This window comes from Vombatus ursinus, unplaced genomic scaffold, assembly GCF_900497805.2.
Source record: "Vombatus ursinus unplaced genomic scaffold, bare-nosed wombat genome assembly UNPS02014779.1, whole genome shotgun sequence".
NCBI classification, from domain to species: Eukaryota; Metazoa; Chordata; class Mammalia; order Diprotodontia; family Vombatidae; genus Vombatus; species Vombatus ursinus.
In genome coordinates, this window is record NW_020954557.1 from 53,107,459 (window position 1) to 53,128,152 (window position 20,694).

General features: G+C 35.1%; 1 protein-coding gene across 4 annotated transcripts in view; it reads left to right on the forward strand.

Annotated features, from left to right (window-relative positions):
- Positions 1-20,694, forward strand: part of COBLL1 (cordon-bleu WH2 repeat protein like 1) — a 179,398-nt gene that overhangs the window by 150,241 nt on the left and 8,463 nt on the right. For all 4 annotated transcript variants that reach the window (XM_027866006.1, XM_027866004.1, XM_027866005.1 and 1 more), the window contains 4 exons: positions 2,327-2,561; positions 3,940-4,025; positions 10,824-12,406; positions 18,859-19,035. In XM_027866006.1, the coding sequence (XP_027721807.1) occupies positions 2,327-2,561; positions 3,940-4,025; positions 10,824-12,406; positions 18,859-19,035 (2,081 nt within the window). The remainder of the gene's footprint in view (positions 1-2,326; positions 2,562-3,939; positions 4,026-10,823; positions 12,407-18,858; positions 19,036-20,694) is intronic.

Here is a 20,694-nt window from a genome sequence, read left to right on the forward strand (position 1 = left end):
TAAAGCAGGTAATGCAAATATCACCATGCACATATTACTGATGAGGAAGCAGCTTTAAAGGATTTCATGCAAATATACTCAGTCTTTGATTGGATATTTTGGCTGTATTGGTTTCCATCACACTGACTCATAGACTCACTCACCTTCACATTGTTATTTCCTATTCTGTTACTTCCTCCTTCCCTTCTTCTCCTCCACTACCCCTAGGAAAATTGTAGTCAAATCATCACTACCATTGCCTTTGGATAAGGTGTATTAATGTACCCACCCTATCATTCTACTCACCAACTTTGTGACTTCTTGGACCATGACTCCTTTCCCTATCCACCACTCCCCTAAATGCACGGTACTTGGCATGTGGTTAGTTTTTAATAAATGCTTTTCATTCACTCATTTATTTAGATCTGTATTATGATGAAATTAAAATTTTAATAGTCAACTCTTTGTTTTCTAACAGAGGAGATAAATATCAGATTCAACAGAAAATTCCAACCTCGCTTCAGCTTTCCACTTTCACCTCTTTTCCCAATTAGTTTTAACAGAGCTGAAAAGACCCAGCTTTTCTATTGTGTCCTTTAGGCTTACCTGTCACCAAGTGGAGATGCTGAGGTGCAACAAAGAAAGGAAAGGAAACAGAGAAGAAGGGAAATTAAGCTTATTCACTTTATGCTAGGAAGAATTAAGAATTGACTATCATAGTCTTTGGCATTAGCTTAAGTGGTCATACAAATTTGTATGTATTCAGAATGTTCTTAATGTATAAATTATTTAATTCTCTAAAATAAATTACTTAAATATTAAGAAATATTCTTACTATCTTGTTTCAGGTATTAAATTTACCCAGTTTTGATATTTCAAGAATGTAATTTAATTGAACTTACTTCAAAATTTAATTTTATGGAAATAAATTTTGTTTTAAAAAATAAAACATTGCTTAAAAATTTTTAAAGATGTATAATTAGTTCTTTTAAGCATGTTATTTATATTATGAAAAGTAGTTGATTGTTTTAAATGGTTTCTTAACTGTTAAAAAAAACCGATGGTCTTTTCAGTCTTCCTATTCTGACTTTTGTAGCTTTTGACACTGGTAACTACTTTTTCTTCTTCAATTATTTTTCATCACTTATTGTCCATGATACTGTTCTCATTCCCCTATCTTGAATGTTCCTTCTTTCTCCCCTTTGCTGGATCACCCAACATTCCTCATACGCTTCCTTAGTATTGGGGACCCGCAGGGATTCAGACCTGGGTCTTCTCTTGCCTAGCTCTCCTTCAGTGATCTCATCTGTTCCCGTGAATTCAAGTATGTGCTCTGCCAAATGACTTCAATGTTCAGCCTTAACCTCTCTCCTAAATCCTGCATTCTTAGCTACTTGCTAGATACTCCTTCTACATGGCATATAAAATTTTCTATACAAAACGTTATTTTTAACCTAAAGCCCACCCTTTCTGCCATTTCCCAAACTTTACTCTTCCTTTTGAAGGCCTCCCCACACTCGCAGCCACTCAGTTTTATAATCTCGCAGTGATCCTCCACTCTTCTGTCTTGTTTACCCCCACAGTATTGATTCTACCTCCACAGCATCTTTTGCATCCTCCCTCTTCTCCCTACTGACATGTCGTAGCTTCCTAAATGGATTCCTTTCTTCCAGTCTGTCCCCATCTCTAATTTGTCCCTCACACAACAGCCAAACTAATTTTCCTTAAGACTGACCACGTCACTTTCCTTGTCAAAAGCTTTCAATCGCTTCTTCATTCCCTCTAGAATAATATATGAACTCCTCAGCCTAGCATCTAAGGCCTTTCATTATTTGCTGCTAACCTGCCTTTCCAGCATTATTTCCTCTCCCTCTCTTACTCACTCTACAACCCAATCAAACTGGGCCCCACCTTTTGCTTCTCTCATCACTGACTTTCCCACATGCCTTGAATACATGGTTTCCTCATTACTGTCTCTCAGAATCCTAGCTTTTTTTTGAAGGATAACTTAGGTGATACTTTCTCTAGTCTAACCAGTCTGTGCTGTCTCTCTCTTCCTCTGCAAATTGGATTGTATTACACTTACTTTTTTGTATGTTGTATTATCGACTAACCTCAAGTAGAATATAAGTACCTTGGGAGCAGGAACTACTGTTTTCTTTGTTTTTCTGATGGCCTAGCATAGAGATTTGCATATAGTATAGATGCTTCATAAGTGATGGTGGGGGGTTAGTTATTGAGTCAGATTTATAAAAAACCTAATGAAGCTTATTTTTTTAAAAAATTACATTCCCAGCATAATTACATAGGATAAATGTTTTACTAGTTATGACCATATTTGTTGCAGCTGGAATTAGCTCTGAGTACAGCCTTGAAGAAATAGATGAAAAAGAAGAATTGACTGTTCTCCATAAGGAAGAGAGTAAAAGTGTTTCTTCAAAGTCACAAAAAAATTCTTTTATATCTATGGATGTAACAAAGAATGAAAAAGAAGATACTACATCAGAACGTGGCATTGTTACTAGAGAGTGCCCAGAAAGCTCTAAGGAAGAAAAACAAGAAAATAGAAACACAGATGGAAAGTAAGTAACCTAGATACTGCAAATGTTGTTGGTGGTTTATTTTATGGATACCAAGCTTCTGAAATCTAAATTCAATATTTGAAATACAAATATCATCCAAATAGCCAGCTTACTGGTTTGAAATACTTTATAACTTATATTATCCTTATGAAAATATTTATTAAAAGCCTCTAAATGATAGGGTACTCTGGTAGGAAAGGTACAAACCAGATCCATAATCTAAAGCACTTACCATCTTGGAGCTTTATAGTTTAAAATGTGACTGTCTTTTAGTCCAGTTTATTATAGGCCTGTAACTTGCATCTGGGCTGCTGGGTAGCACAGTGGATAGAGTGCTGGGCCTGGAGTCAGGAAGACTCATCTTCCTGAGTTCAAATACATTCTCAGACACTTACTAGCTGTGTGAGTCTGGGCAGGTCACTTAACCTTATTTGCTTCAGTTTCCTCATCTGTAAAATGAACTAGAGAAGGAAATGGCAAACCACTCCAATATCTTTGCCAAAAAAAAACCCCTCAAACCTAATTGGGGTCACAAAGAGTCAGACATGACTGAAAAATGGCTGAAGGAGTGAAGTTGCTTCTGACTCTTGAGAGGTGCTTGGTGATCATCTATCCATTTTGTAAAAATGAAATTCCCCGCTTGAATATCTCAAGGCATTCTGGTATTTAAGGCCAGCAGAGCTTAGTGATAGAGACATTGTGATCAGACAAGCCACTAAATCACAAAAACTTCCTCAAAAGGAGAATTTAAGGTCTTGTAACACCTCCTTCTTAAGTAAGGGAATTAGTAATAGCAATACATTCCCCTTTGCCTTAGCACACAAACTATGGTGTGAAAGTGTTTCTAGTGCCTAGTCAGTAAAGTGCAATGCAAAACAAATTCTGTGCCAATTTAGGAGGGTTATTATACCCTGTTTTAGGATTTCTTCCTCTGGACAAAACTGTTCTGTGAGAGAACAAACAGAACCAAAGACTTGGACTTTTTGAGCTGGAAGGAAACTTAAAAGATCGAAGAGAACAATTCATTTCCCATATTATATGCCTGACCTTGCCAGATTCAAGTTTGACTCTTTCAGTCTCTCCCCCTTCGTTTTAACTGAGTTGGAAAATTGTCCAGTATACTAAGCTCTGTACTTCCTGCTCTCTATTGGTACTTCCATCTGAAATATAATGTTTCATAGCCACATTTCCTCCCAGTTGTATTTTGTTTTATCAAGCTATTACATTTCCAGTATTTGGCAGAAACACATGATTATTTTAGTCCATCTGTCTTCAGTATACATTGCCAATTTTCTTGTTCTTTGGGAGTCTGTGTGCATGTGCACTTGCGAGCATGTTATTGATATCAGCATATAATATACATTACTATATTTTACAGAGAACTACAGAATGGTACAAGTAGTAAAGAGGCAGTAACCGAAAATGGAAGAAACTCCAAAATACTGGACCAAAATAAGAATAATGGTGAGTTATTCCAACTAATTCTGTTGTCAAATAGTGTTTTAATCCTAAAAAGTATCTTGAATGCTTAGCTATTTTGCCTACTGGCTTATAATCAGTCACAATAAGAAAAATTCAGTTGTCTACCCTGCTCTTAAGTATCATCTATTTTCATTGTCATTATGCTAATATAAACTTTTTATTACTTCCTACTATTATTACTGTAGCAGTCTTTTAACTGACCTTCTCAAATCTAGTCTCTGCTCACTCCAGTCAATCTTACTCACTCCATTTGACCTCCATATCCTTGCCAGATAAATACTCCTAAAAGAGTCCTTTTGTCATGTCACATCACTCCCTTGCTCAGAAGTCATCAGTAGCTCCCATTTCTTGTTTCATTATGTCTAAATTCCTCCAGTTGGCAATTAGACTGTGAGCCCCTTGTGAACAGGAAATTGTTTTTGTTTTGTTTTGTTGGCCTTCTTTATGTCCCCGATGCTTATGCTTATTAAATGCTTTGTGACATGATTTCAAACTCTTTTATAATCTGTCTTTGCCCATACTTAGCCCTTGCATGGTATCTACTTCAAAGCCCAGTTTTAAATTCTATTTGCTCAACGAAACTTCATGTATTTCTTATGATCTCTGTGTTGTTTCAGGTGTTTTACCGCTGTTACGTCAATTTGATTGTAATCACCACTTTGATGGTACAGGTTGTCTGTCTTCTGAATGACCGTATCACATGTAACAGTGCTGGGCATTTGGTGGGTGCTCAGTCAATACATATTGATTGACTGGTTTTCAAAAAGGAGATTCCTTATAAATACAATAATTATTGTAAGATATTCCTCATGGTGTTCTAAATTACTTCAACTCTTCATAGAGCCATGATTATGTCACTATGGTTAGTCCTTTGACTGCTGTAGATCAGATCCCCTCATGTCTTAGTATACATATTTAATGAGCTGGTTTGACCAAAAAATCAATTATTCAGTAGCCAACAAATGGTGATGTGTCTCTGAAAATGTAACTAGTCTGGTTGTCCAAATATAGGCTTATATATTCTAGTGCCAAGCTCAAACTTAAAACCTTCTTAGTTTAGTAGAATCTACTAGGATTAGTTCTCCATTGGCATAACTTTGAAAAATCTACCTTTGTACCACAATAAGATATTGAAGTAGAATTTTAGTAATAGTTTCTGAGTTAACAAAGGGAAAGGGAACTTGTGTATTCTTGTAGTCCAGATTGCTTTGTTAAGCTATGATAGTTGAGTCAAGCTTATTGGGAAAAGAATATAGCCATCTCTCAACTATTGAGATTAATGGAGGGGGTTACGAGTAATTAAAAACAGCAAAGAGTGATGCATGTAGGTTTGGTTTTAGGTATGCATAAGATGTGTTTGACCTGTTAATTACACAGAAACTGCCTGTGAATGCCTGATTCAGGAACTGAAATAATGATTTAAAGTTTCCTTGTCCTATTTTTTTTTGCTTCAACATAATCCATAATGAAAGTAGATCCATCTACCCACTTCTCCCTTCTTTCCTCTATTTTTCTGACATCTCTGATTTCTCTCAGAAGATCAACAAGCATTTATTAAAACACCTACTTTTTGTCAGGCACTGTGCAATATATATGTGTGTTTATGTGTGTATACAACCTTAAGTACTTACTAGCTGTGTGACCCTAGTCAAGTGACAATATGTATAAATCATTCATCACAGTGCCTTGTAGGTAGGCACTTAATATATCCTTTCTTCCTTCCTAAGTCACCTAGAGAACAGGAAAAGGGCATAGAATAGAGTTTTGAGATATGTCCATGGTTAGGAAGCATGATATAGATAGCCCAACAAAAAATCCTGAGGAGTCAAAAGGGAGGAGGAAAAACAGGAAGTATCACAAAAACCCTGAGAGGTGAGTACTAAGTAGAGAATGTGGTGAACAGTGTTAAGTACTTTGAGGTCAAGAAAAATGAGGAATGAGAAGAGACCATTATATTTGGCAAAAAAAAAAAAGAGCATTAATAACTTTCTGATATTGAACCATTTGTCAGTGCCAAGACTTTATTTTCCAAATCTTCAGTACCAGTGGCTGTGGCAGCTAGATGGCACCATGGAGAGAGCATTGGACCCAAAGTCAAGAACACAATAGTTCAAATCTGGCTTCAGACACTCACTAGCTGTGTACCCCAGGACAAGTCACTTATCCTCTGTTTGTCTCAGTTTTTTCATCTGTAAAATGAGGATAATAATAACACCTACATCCTAGGGCTGCTATGATGATCAAATGAGATGATAATTATAAAGTGCATAGTATGGTGCTTATCATGTAGTAAGCATTATATAAATGTTAACTATTAATGATGGTGATGATGTTGATGATGGAGGCGGGGCGGTAGCATGCACAGAAAGGTTCCAGTCAGGAGCTGATCTAGAGACAAGACTGATATCTACGAGCAGAGTGGGATGTGTGCCATTTCCCTTCCCAATAGTGACAGCTAGTGAGCAGTTGGTGTTGGTGGTAGCAAAGAAAGTGAGCCCTTTCTCAATATTAATTACTCCGCTTGCTAATGACTCCAGAGCCTGGGCTGGAAGCAAGGCCAGTAGTCTTGGGGTGGACGGTTCTGCTATTCCCAAGGCTTTGGGTTTCTTTGGCTACCTATATTAGAACCTGAAGGAAGAAGGGTAGTGCAGATGGCGGTGGTGGTTTGGCTTGTCCTGCACATGCTACATCCTCTTTGTTCCTTGGGGTCCCCAGCTGCTTAATTAGATGGACTTGTTTGCCTGCCTTATAGGTGGCAATCCGTTGGCATTTGATAAATATAGCTGGAATGATGTTTCACTGGCTGACCACTATTGGCTACGTATGTGTGAAAATAAAATTGAAAATTGAATGTATAATAAAAGCAATGGCAAATATTCTGCCAATAGAAAACTATTAAAACCGTTCATGCCTGGTACTTTTAAGTCATGAGTCTTACAGATGGAAAGTACCTTGGAGATCACCTAGTCTCACCCCTTTCACTTAAAAGTGGGAAAAAATGGGATTCTGGAGGGTTTAGTTCAGGGGTGGGGAGCCTGCAGCCTCAAGGCCACATGTGGCCTTCTAGGTTCTTGGGTGCAACCCTTTGACTGAGTCCAAGTTTTACAGAACAAATCCTTTTATTAAGGGAATTTGTTCTGTGAAGTTTGGATTCAGTCAAAGGGCCAAACTTGAGGAACTAGAGGGTCACATGTGGCCTTGACACCTCACGTTCCCCACCCCTAGTTTAGTTACTTGTCCAAAGTCATGTGAAAGGTGGTAATAGAAGAGCACAGGTTTAACTCTTGACTCTAAATATGGGACTCTTTTCCACCACAGCACACTGGTTTATCCCACATCCTTTCAGAAGTCACATGTCAAAAGCTAGTTACCACTTCTCAAAATCAAAATTAATCTAGCTATATTTACTAAGTTATTTCAGGATTGTGACATAGTTTTAAGTTATATTTGTTATATATGACATAATTATGAGTCCCAGTACATGCATAAAATCTATACTTTGAAACTGCCTTCAATTATGTCTGCATAAATTGACTAGGTATTGTGATGAGACATTTTCAAATCTTTTTTAAAAAAAAATACATTACTGTTATCTTTAAACTAGTTAGTTATTCATTCTTTCCTCCCATCTTCCCTTGGCTCCCTCAGCTGCAACACACACACTCATAATCACTTCATTCTCATCAAATCATTATCATTTAATCAAATGTTCTGAATCTCACTAGCTAGAGGCTAACAAAGGAATACAAAGCCAGTTTCTCCCTTTACTGGTTAGTCATAGAAGATGGCTTAGCTATTAGCTTCTTTTAAATCCATTTGAATTTTATGAAAGTTATGATAAGTCAAAGAAAGCCCATGTTTCTTTCAGGTTGCCAGGCTATGATTAAGACAAAAGAAATCTTTGTCAGACAATAGTTAGAAAATGGTGTCTTGTCCAAGGCTATTGATGTTAATAATGGAGGTACAGATGTACCCCCCAAAGAAATCATGATAAACAAAAAAAGGGATGAAATAGATAAATTGGGAGTTAATTATTCCTTTAAAAAAGATTCTTTGCCTTGAAAAATGTTTACCAATCAAGTTAAAAGTTAGATCTGAATTTTTTAAATGTTGATAAACTTTCTTTCAGAACTCATACAGTTTAAATGGGATATACCTCTACTCTGCATTCTCTTAGCAACTCTCTGCATTCTCTTCTTGAAGAAGAAGCAAGGGGAATTATATTGTTATTTCTTGAGGGTTTTGGTTTATATTTATTTCATATCTTTTTAAAAATATATTTTTATTTTATTAAGTATTTCTCAATTACATGTAAAATTTTTAACATTCATTTTTTAAAAATTTAAGTTCCGAATTCTCTCCCTCCACCATGCCCCTACCCCACCCATTGAGAAGGCAAGCAATATTATCTCAATTTTTATACATGTGAAATTATGCAAATATATTTCCATATTAGCTATGTTGCAAAAGAAAATACATACACAAAAAGACAAGAAAAAAGGTATGCTTCAATCTGAATTGAGAGTTCATCAGTTCTCTCTCTCTGAAGATGGGTAGGATTTTTCATTATGGGTTCTTTGGAATTGTCTTGGATCCTTGACTTGATCAGAGTAGCTAAGTCTTTCACAGATGATTTTCCTTATAATATTGCTGTTACTATGCACAGCATTCTGTTTCTGCTCACTTTACTCTTCTTCAGTTCACATAAGTCTTCCCAGGTTTTTCTGAAACCAAACTGTTCGTCATTTCTTATAGCATAATAGTATTCCATCACAATCATATACCACAACTTGTTTGGTCATTTCAGAATTGATGGACATCTCATCAGTTTCCAACTTTTTACTGTCACAACAGCTACTATAAATAGATCCTTTTCCCTTTTCTTTATCTCTTTGAGATACAGACTTAGTAGTGGTATTGCTGAGTCAAAGAGCACGCATCGTTTTATAGCCCTTTAGTTTTAGTTCTAAATTGATCTCCAGAATGGTTGGACCAATTCACAGTTCCACTAACAGTGCATTAGTGTTCCAGTTTTTCCATGTTCCCTCCAACATTTGTCATTTTCCATTTCTATTGTGTTAGCCAATCTGATAGGTGTGAGGTGGTATCTCAGAGTTGTTTTAATTTGCATTTCTCTACTCAGGACAGGTAAGTGGCACAGTGGCTAGAGTGCCAGGCCTGGAATCAGAAGTACCTGAGTTCAAATCTGGCCTCAGACACTTACTGGCTATGTGACCCTGGGCAAGTCACTTAACCTAGTTTGCCTCAGTTTCCTCATTTGCAAAATGATCTGGAGAAGGAAATGGTAAATTACTCCAGTATCTATGCCAAGAAAACCTCAAATGGGGTCACAAAGGGTCAGACATGACTGAAAAATGACTGAACAACAACAGTGATTAGAACATTCTTCCATGTGACTATTGATAGCTTGGATTTCTTCTTCTGAAAACTGCTTGTTCATATCCTTTGACCGTTTACCAATTTGGGAATAACTCTTATTTTTATAAATTTGGCTCAATTTTCTATGTATTTGAGAAATGAGGCCTTTATCAGACAAATTTGGGAATAACTCTTATTTTTATAAATTTGGCTCAATTTTCTATGTATATGAGAAATGAGGCCTTTATCAGACAAATTTTTTCCCTGATTTCTTGCTTTCCTTCTAATTTTGGTTTTATTATTTTGTTTGTGCAAAGCCCTTTTAATTTCATGTAATCAAGATTATCCATTTAACTTCTCATTACCCTCTCAATATCTTGTTTGGTCCTAAATTTTTCCCTTATCCACAGATTCGACAGGTGCATTTTTCCATATTTCCCTAATTTACTTATGATAGCACCCTTTATATCTAAATCATGTATCCATTTTTACTTTATCTGGTGTGACATGTTGGTCTATGTCTAGTTTCTTCCAAACTGCTTTCCAGTTTTGCTACCATTTTTTGTGAGTTCTTACCCTAAAAGAACTCGCCTCAAAAGCTTGTATCTTTGGGTTTATCAAACAGGTTACTATACTCATTTACTACTGTGTATTATGTATCTATTCCACTGATCTACCATTTTGTTCCTCAGCCAATACCAGATTGTTTTCATGATTACTGCTTTGTAATATAATTTGAAATCTGATACTGCTAGGCTGCCTTTCTTCACTTTTTCTTTTCATTGATTCCCTTGGTATTCTTGATCTTTTGTCCTTCCAGATGAATTTTGTTATTATTTTTTCTAGCTCTATAATTCTTTGGAAGTTTGAATGGTATGGCACTAAATAAGTAAATTAACTTAGGTAGGATTGTCATTTTTATTATGTTGATTCATCCTACCCATGAGTAATTAGTATTTTTTCAGTTGTTTAGATCTGTCTTTATTTGTGTGAAAAGTGTTTTGTAATTGTGTTATAGTCTTTGGGTTTGTCTCATCTGTTTATTTCATATCTTTCACAGGATCTAACAGTGTTATATTCTTTGTAGGTGACAGGAAATGCTTATTAATCAAAGAAGGAGGATTAAAGCAGCAAAGAACATGTATTGCTTATATGCTTTTTGGAAACACTTCCTTTGAAAATGATCCCGTGGGATCTTTTTTAAAATTAAATAAACTCATATTAAATATTAGTATTTTTAAAAATATGTGTAACATAGGAACTGTGTTTATAGATAGCAATGTAAGAAAAAATATGTAGAGCTCAGGCCTGTGGTATGTTAGTCATTTGGGGTAGGAACTTTCTTTTTCTTTATATATTTAACAATGAGTTACAAATTATTTTGTTTTGTTTTTCTCAAAGATCAAAATGATGTGATGTTCCTTCCAGTGGACTCAGATGAGAAAGTAAAAAATGGAGTGAGCACGGTAGAAATCAGTGTAGCTGATGTTGCTGAAAATAATAAGCTTGAAAATGACAGGCCATCAGATTCTCAAGCATGTAAAAGTGACCTTGCTGTAGGTAACAAGGAAAATCCTCAAGCGCTTTTACCAATTCAAGATCAGAAGCTGAGTCAGTCCAACTTAGAGAAGGTAAAAACTCAGGATGCAGCAATTCAGACAACTCAGTCCCATAACAATTTGGACAATAATATGTTAAGTGAAACAGTTGCTCGCCTGGATCATAATTTGCCAAACTTCAGAGGCAATGAAAACATAGAGCTTTCAAAAAACAATAAATCATCTCAAAAGTCATCTTTTAAATCACAGGGTTCTATAGATCTCTCAAGAGAACTGAAGAACCAGAGACCAATAAATGGGCAAGAAGATGTACTCAACCTTGAAGATGTAAGTCCTACACATGGCAGTAATGATCTGTTTGTTGCTGTAGATGGGACTGATAAAACTCCAACTGATTCTTGTGTAAAGAATTATCCCCTTTATAAACCTGACTACAAAACCAAACCAAAGCCTTCTAATGAAATTACGAGAGACTATATACCCAAAATTGGAATGACGACTTATAAAATAGTACCTCCCAAGTCTCTGGATATACTGAAGGATTGGGAGTCAGAAACTACACGGTACAATAAGAATGATCAGGAGATACACACTTTAGAAAATTGCCAGCCACGTGAACAGCTGAAGGAATCAGCTATCCAGACAGATGATCTTATTTCTAAAGGTCCAAGGGAAACACAGGCTGACATGAAATATGAACCCAAATTGGGAATGGCGTATCATATCCAAAATGAAATAAGCATCACTGATAGGACTGTATCTTCTACAAAACCAGCCTCCATAGTAAATAAAGACAATGGCACAACTCCATTGGTGCTGAATTTAGAACACCTAAATAGTATCATGGAACCAAAAGGAAGATCTAAGGTGATAAGTCCCCAAACAAAACCTAGTTCTTTTTTCCTACAGATGCAGAAAAGGGCCTCAGGTCATTATGTTACATCTGCAGCTGCCAAAAGTGTCAATGCTGCTGCAAGTTCTGCTCAAAATGAACTGAAGCATAAAGAGACTGAAAAAAAGTTATCTCCCCAAGAGGAAATGCTTTCTCCTTTAAATAAGACAATTAACTTCTCTTCTGAATTACCTGACAAGCAAACTGATCATGACATCAGTCAGAGACACATAGAAATCCCGACTTCTACCAAACCCCCAAAACCGGTGAACGTTCCCTCTACTCAGCCAGCAGCGTTCAGCCTAAAAGCCTTAAGGACTTTTGGTGCGCCACGGCCATACACAACTGCTACTCCTTCTCCTTTTGCGCTTGCTGTAGTCAAAAGATCACAGTCTTTCAGTAAAACTTATACTGTCCCGAGGCAATCATCCAGAGAGGATCCATCTCCTGGACCACCTTCATCAGTTTCTAAAGAGGCAGAGGAAAAAAATAATCCATTAGATAAGTTACTGGGAGTTCTACAGTCTGACAAGGTAAATATTTTACTCTCATTTTAAAAGTTTGTTTTGGTTTTTAAAGTTTTATTTATGTGTTTTGTTTTTAATTTTACAAACATTTATCATTTATCTTCCACTCTGTGAGAGGCATCATGTAACAAAATTAAACAGTTACATAAAACTAATAATACAGTGACCTCAATTGAAAGTACATGCAACTCTCCATATATGTAGCACCACCCCCGATATACTTCTCTACTTTTTTTGATTAACAAAAATCTTTTTTTTTCCTCCCTTCCACTCCCTACCCAGTTGGAAACAAAATTAAAATGAAAACAAATTTCTTGCAACAAACATACAGTTAAGTATAATAAATTCCCTTAATGTCTGTATGTATATTTGTACATGTACATTTGCATGCATATATACATACATATATGCATGCTATATATACACATGTCTCCTAAATCGTAAATCCATTACTTCTCTGTCAAGGATAGTACATTTTATCATCTTTTAACAAAATTAAACAATTCCATAAGACCAATGATAAAGTGACCACATCTGAAAGTGCATGCAACACTCTTCATCTGAGTGTTACATTCACTTCCCACACATACATCACACACACACACACACCCCTTTTTTTTAGATAACTAAAATCTATTTTTTTCCTCTTTTCATTCCCCACCCAGTTGGAAAGTAAAATAAAATAAAAACAAATTCCTTGTAACAATTATGCATAAACAAAACAAATTTCTTCAGTGTCTGTATACAAATATATGTTATATGTTTATATACATGTATATGTAAATATACATATATGTCTCATTTTGTGTCCTCAGCCTGTCAAGAATAGTATGTTTCATCATCTTGTAACAATATTAAATTATTACATAAAACTAATGATAGCGATCTCATTTGAAAGTTCATGCAACACTGCACATCTGTGGCATCCTCCTCTAACCTCTCTATTTTTTAATTAACAGAAATCTATTTCATGCATGTGTGTATGTGAGATCTATGGATTATGTTTCTTTATGCATGAGTGTGTGTGTACATATATTCATATACATATATATGTATATATGTACACACACACACATCATATCTTTACCCTAAATCCATAAATCCATTACCTCAGTGTCATTAATATGCTTCATCATCAGTGTTCTGGAGTAATAAATGGGCCTTATGTTGTTTTATTGTTCACTATCCAGATCTGTATAAGACATTAACTTAGAATTGACAAGTATCCTGTAATATATTTGTATGGCATAAGCTAGGCCAAACAAATGACTGAATTAAAAACAAACAAGCAATAGCGATAACAAAAAAACTTTTGAACTGATTGTTTTACACATTATTTACACAGGTTTAAAGACCATTTCCTACTTGTATTTCCTAAATTCTTCTCATAAGTGATTGATTAAATGGGCAAAAGATATTCCCATTGTCCTGACAGAGATGCCATTATTAGCGAGTGCTTTGGGTATGGAAACATCATATTCTTTCTGTTGACAAAAACATATATCAGAAATAAGTTTATAGAAAAAGACCTGAGGAAAAATGCCTTTTCTAATAAAAATATTAACATGTCCTCTTCTTCATTTCCTAATTAGTAGATTTCCTTGTTTGTGTGTTTCTTAATTTAACACAGTCTCTAGAGGTGGCCTTAATTAATTTAGAAGGCAGTTTTGGGCAAGTGGCTGCCATGTTCCCCTTTACATTCTTAATTCCTATTTCCTATTTATTGTTGCCTTAACATTGGTTATCATGCTTGTCATACTAACTGGTAGAGTGGTTGAAGGGACCATAACAATACATAATTTCAGGACACAGGGCAAAAATGCTCCATTACACTCATAAACTATAGTTTGTTCAGCCATTCCCCAATCCCTTATTACCTTTCTAATGGGATAACTCCTCCCCAACAATAAACCAAGTGAAGGAAATTTAAAATACATCTTAGATGTTGTTTAATAACCTCTGAAGACACTTTTTTTTCTAGTTCTATTTTGGATTCTTGCATTTATATTCATTCTAACCAAAAAATGTGTCCAGTGGAGCCAATGTGACATATGGGCAACATCCTATTTCTGAAGCAAGAGATTATGGGCCTGGGGTTTGGTAAGGAAAAGTGGTGTGTTTTAACTTCATGCTATGATAAATAGAGGGAGCAAAATAAATTGTATGGATCACAGTCATTGCAGTGATATTCCCTTTATGTACTTTATGGCTTTTTAGTATACTAATGTAGACTGTATTTTCTTGTTCAGTTTAAAGTTCCAACAGTATTTCAAACTACTTCTCTAAACATCCTGAGTTTGACATAACACTAAACACGTTGCCAAGTCAAGTTTTAGTCTGTTTGGAAGGCTTTCCCTCTCCCCATATATTCCATATTTTTGTCCTTTTGTCTCACTGAAGTGTTGTTATAAAGAGTTCTTTTTTTTTTAAGAAGTGTTCTCCTTTATCTTGAGAATCTCAAAATCACATTTGCCCTAGAAATAGAGCACATAGCCTCAGACATTGAACTTCTGTTTACAGTACAGAATTTGTAGTTTCAAATTTTTTTTTAACTGAATGGGGTTAATTTCATTTCTCTCACAAAACTTTTAAGGAAATTTTTTTAAAAAGGTTTTATTAATGCCTTTTGTATTTGCACCACATACTTCCCAATTAAATCATTGCCCACTAAATTTTTCCTTCAAATGAAGAAAAACAGTTAAGCAGAGTTTGCTGGCACAAATATTGTGTCTGACAGCATATATCAAGTTCTGTATCGGATACAGCCTACTGGAGGTATGTTTTGCTTTAGGCTTTTCAATACCGAGATTGGTCATTATATCTAATCAGTTTGAATGCTTTTGTTATTATCTAATTTACATTATTGTAGTCGTTATATATATATTCTGGTTGTGTATCATTTCAAGTCAAATCCTATTTCTCTTAAAGTAATGTATCGATCATTTCCTACCACACAGTAATATTCCATTACATTCATAAAACTTAACATTTAAATACTGCTTTCAGGTTAGCAAAGCACAAATATTTTATCTTCATAATAACCTTGGGAGATAGGTGCTGTTATTATACCTATTATATAGATGGGAAGACTGAGGCAAGTAGGTTTAAATGTGAGTCTCATAACCAGGAAATGTGTGTTCTGGTATTTGAATTTGGGTCTTCTGATTGCAGTTTTTGTTCACTCTTCACCAGGCTGTGATTCAGTTTGGGCATTTCCCAATTTATGGGTACACACTTTGTTTCCAATTCTTTGGTCCCACAAAAAAGGCTACAATGAATTTTTTTGGTATTTATCAGGCATATCTTTCTGCCTTTGACCTCCTTGAAGTATATGTGCAATAGGGGAGGAGCAGAGAGCATGAGCAATTAAGTGATTTTTTTTTTCCCTCACAATTTCAAGTTGTTTTTCAGATTGGTTAGAGATGTCAAACATGGGCTGGGGCGGTGAAGGGAGAGGAATTGGGAAATGTTTAACAAAATAAAAATACAACACAACATAGATAATGTTAATTTATGGTTTTCTAAGTCAATGTGCTACTGCAGGAATCCATTTCTATTTGAGTTTGACTACATTAGACAAATTCAAAACTCACCCATCACTGCGTAAATGGGCGTACCTGTCTTTTAAGCTCTGCTAACATTGACTATATCAATTTTTTGTCATCTTTGTTACATTGAGAGAAGTGAGATAAAACTTCAGGGTTGTTTTAAATTGCATTGCTCTTTTAATATTAGTTATTTGGAGTAATAATATGGTTGTTGATAGTTTTCACACAGTTGGTCAATATCCTTTGCCCCTTTATCTAATGGAACAGCTCTTAGTCTCATTCATACACACACACACACACACACACACACACACACCGTGTGTGTGTGTGTGTGTGTGAATGTTGGACTTTTTTCAGAGGTATTTGATGTAAAGATTCCCCTCCCCCCGTCTGAGTTTCTCTTATTCTAGCTGCATTGATTTTTTTCATGTAAAAGCATTTTTAATTTTATGTAATAAAAATTGACTATAATTATCTTTCATGATCACCTCTTTTCCTTGTTTGGCTAAAGATTCTTCTAGTTATAGTTATAAAAAGCATCTCCTTCTGTTCTCTTTTATAATATGACCTTTTATATTTAGTTCGCATAACTATTTGGCACTTATTGTTGATATATGGTATAAATTGTTGGTCTAAATCTAATTTCTGTCAAAATACTTTCCAGTTTTCCCAACAGATCTTATCAAGTAAAGGAGACCTTCCCCTGGTAGTGTATGTTCATGGATTTATCTCCTTTTGCTTCTGGATCTTGCTTATCAGAGGCAGCTAAGTGGTGCAGTGGATAAAGTGTTGAGCCTGGAGTTGTCATTTATCCTCTGTTTGCCTCAGTTTCTTCAACTATGAAATGGGGATAATTACAGCTTCTACTTTGCAGTATGAAATGAAGATCAAATGAGATGATATGTGTAAAGCTCTTAGGACAGTGGTTCATAATAAGAACTATACAAATACTTGTTCCATTACTTTTTATGTGGTCTCTGTCACTGGTCTAATTTTTAGTTCTTTAACTAGTACCAAATAGTTTTGATGATTATATATTCCAGTACACAAAGAATCTGTGATTCCATCAACACTGGAACCTCCCTACAGGGAGAGAGATCTATAACTTAATAGACAAGTAGTAGAGAGAGAGTCAATTGATAATAGACATTAATTTGCCAAAGGTGATTGTCAGAGGTGAGATTTGTACCTAGGTCTCCTTGACTCTACGCTCAGCATTCTATTCATTGTACTACCCTGTTTCCAATTTGACGATCATTTTATGATACAATGGGATTATATTTGATGTTAATTTTTATGAAATAATGTGAGATCTGGTAACCATCTTAGATTGAATCTTAGAGAACATCTGCTCTTGCTTCCTCATTTCAAAGATGAGGAAACTGAGATCCAAAGAGGTTGTGACTTGCCCAAGAATACAAAGGTAGTAAGTAACAAAATCAGAATTTGAATTTGGGTTTTTTTGTCTCCAAACCTAGTTTTTTTTCCATTGCATCACTGCTATCTCCTTTCATTCTTGCTTCCCCCAATTTCCACTATTTCCCTTGAGGTTCCTTTTTTTCTTCCAAATCAATTCTATTGTTATTTTTGTCTACATAAAACATCACACTGGCAATTTGACACAGCACTAAATCTATAAATTAATTTATATAGTATAATCACTTTTATCATATTGGTATAGCCTAACCATTGAACAATGATGATTTCTCCTTTTAAGTCTTGCTTAATTTCTGTAAAAAAAAAAAAAAGTCTTGTATAATTGTATTTACATAAAGATACTTTTTTAAAAACTAAAAAAAATTCTAAGACTAAAATTGCAAGTACTTCTTTGAGAGGAACTTTTTTAATAGGTTATTTCTAAATGTTTATTTTAAGAATTTTCATTAGTTTTTGTGTCACTGATAACTGCTAGTTTGTATTTCTTTTTCTTTTTTACTTTAATCTTCATTGGACAGAACAGAAAATATGTTGAATGCATAGAGTTCCCCATAGCAAACCCCAAGAATAACTTGGGGTTCAATCAATCAGTCATTTATTATGTGCTTACTATGTATCAGGCACTGTATGAAGCAGTAGTTTGAGGAATACAACCAAAAAAATGTGCCTAGTGATCTAGAATGTCACCGTGATCCTAAATTAGCCATTGAATGGTATGAAGTGTCCGTTTTTAGAAATGGTATTTTATTTGGATTGTGGGACTGTTTTCTAATTTGGTTGCTAATAAAAAGCTAGAGAAAAAGTGAATTTATTATTGTTGTCTTATTAATATATTATTGAATTCTAGCATTATAATCTTACAGTTATGCCATAAAACGAACAAAATTTCTTTTCTGTGATAGCCTGAATTTAAGGGAAGAAAAACTACCACCCTTGCCCTCTTTCATTTTTTTTTTGCTTTCTACTTTCTGTTGCTGGTAGCTAGGTGACACAATAGATGGAGCACTGGGCTTGTTGAGTTCAAATCTGGCCTCAGGCATTTACTAGCTGTGTGACCCTGGGCAAATCACTTAACCCTGTTTACCTCAGTTCCCTTCTCTGTCAAATGAACTGGAGAAGGAAATGGCAGTATCTTTGCTAAGAAAATCCCAAATGAGGTCACAGAGAGTTGGACATGACGGAAAAATGACACCAGCACCACAACAACAATTTTCTATTGCTCCTCATGCTTAAAATCCTAGAAGTGGTTGATATGTAGGAAATTTAAAAAAAAAATACAAAAACAGAGCTATTAATGGAGGATGATTATGGATTAGAAGTTCTAAGAAAAATAGAACTGGAATGTGACCCTGTTCCCACGAGTACCATCTCTTGCTGGTGATCTCCCATCATTTCTTCTCATCTACTTCTTTTTCTTTCCCCCTCAATTGTGCTCATGAGGGCCATCTAAACATTTTCTATTTCCTTATATAGGAAGCTAACTCTGCACGCAATGAACAGAAATGCCAGAGACAGTCATCAACTGACCGCCCATCATTCACCCTTAAGAGACAAACTTCTTTAACATTCCAAAGTGCTGACCCAGAACAGATTCGACAAAGTTTGCTGACCGCAATTCGCTCTGGAGAGGCTGCTGCCAAATTGAAAAGGGTAAGCTTACTTTCATCAAATGGCTAACAGTGGGCTTATTTTCAACATTGTCAATTTAGGGGAAATTGTTTCTGATGTTTAAACCTGAAAAAGGACACTGAAAATGACTCCTTTCCATGAGCTTTTTTTTTTTTAAGTTCAAAATGTATATGCTTAATTAGCAAGAATTCAAGTTTGCTACCCCTCCCCAGCAGTTTTTTTTTTAAATTATAACTTTCTTCTCACTGCTTCCCCCCCCCAAAAAAAACCTGTTTTGTTTTGTTTTGTTTTGTTTACACTCATAATAAATACACATAGTCCAACCAAATTCCCACATTAACCACATCCAAGTACATGTCTCATTCTGGATTTTAAGTACATTGTCTCTGTTGGATTGTGTAATTCATTGTCATTCCTCTTGGCTTGTGGTTTATCACTACATTATTCACAGCTCTAAAGTCTCTAATAGTTGTTTTTCCTCTGTGATGTTGTTGTCATTATTTAAATTGTTCTCCTAGTTCTGTTCATGTCACATTGCATTGGAAACTTCACAGTTTACTCTGAACCTGTCTCTTTGATCATTTCCTGTGGCGCAAGGATATTAGATTATATTCATATCACCTTATCTGTGTAACCGTTCCTCAGGAAGTGGACACTACCTTATCTTCCAGTTTAGTGCTACTCTGAAAAGAGCTACTTTAAGTATTTTTGTTCATATGGTCCTTTTCCCCTCTTTGATATCTTTGGATTATAATCACAGAATACAGTTTTATAATTATTTTTGTCATAGTACCGAATTGCTTTCCTGAAATATCTAATTGCTGGACTAATTCATAGCCCCACCCACAAGGCATACATACAGGTGCCTATTTTCTTGAAATCTCTCTAACATTTGTCAGTTTCCTTATTTGTCATCTTTGCCAATTTTATAAGATAGAACCTCAGTGTTGCTCTAATTTGTATTTCTTTAGTTATTAGTGATTCAGATCATTTTTTCATTTGACTGTTGGTAGCCTGGTTTTCTTCCTTTGAAAATATTCTATTCATATCCTTTGGCATTTTATCAAAGGAAGGATGACCCTTAGTTATACAATCAGCTCCAGACATATCTTGGCAATAAACCCTTTAACAAAAAAACTTACTGTAAAGATTTTTTTTCCCCATTTACTTGTTTACATTCTAATTTTAACTATATTAGATTTGTTTATGAAAAACTTAAATTTAATATAATCAAAATTGTCCATTTCATTTTCTGCAGTCTACATTTCTTGTTTAGTCATGAACCCTTCCCCATCCATAGAGCTGAAAGGTTATTTCTTCCTTGTTCTTCTAAATTTATGTTGCCTCTTATATCTAAATCATGTATTCATTTGAGTTTATCTTGGGATGGTGTGTGAGATGTTGGTCTATGCCCAGTTTCTGCCAAATTGCTTTCCAGTTTCCCAAGCAATTTTTTGTAAAAAATTATCCTGCTAAAATTGGAGTCTTTTGGTTTAGCGAACACCGCTCATGATTCACTTGTTGCTTTAATCTGTTTTGCTGAATGACCTCTCTATTTTTTAATCAGTATTAAATTGTTTTTATAATGCTGCTTTGTAGTACACTTTAAGCTTATTTTCCAAAATGAATTATAATGTGGTCCCAGGTGCAAAATGCGTTATTATATGGTAGGCTTTATAC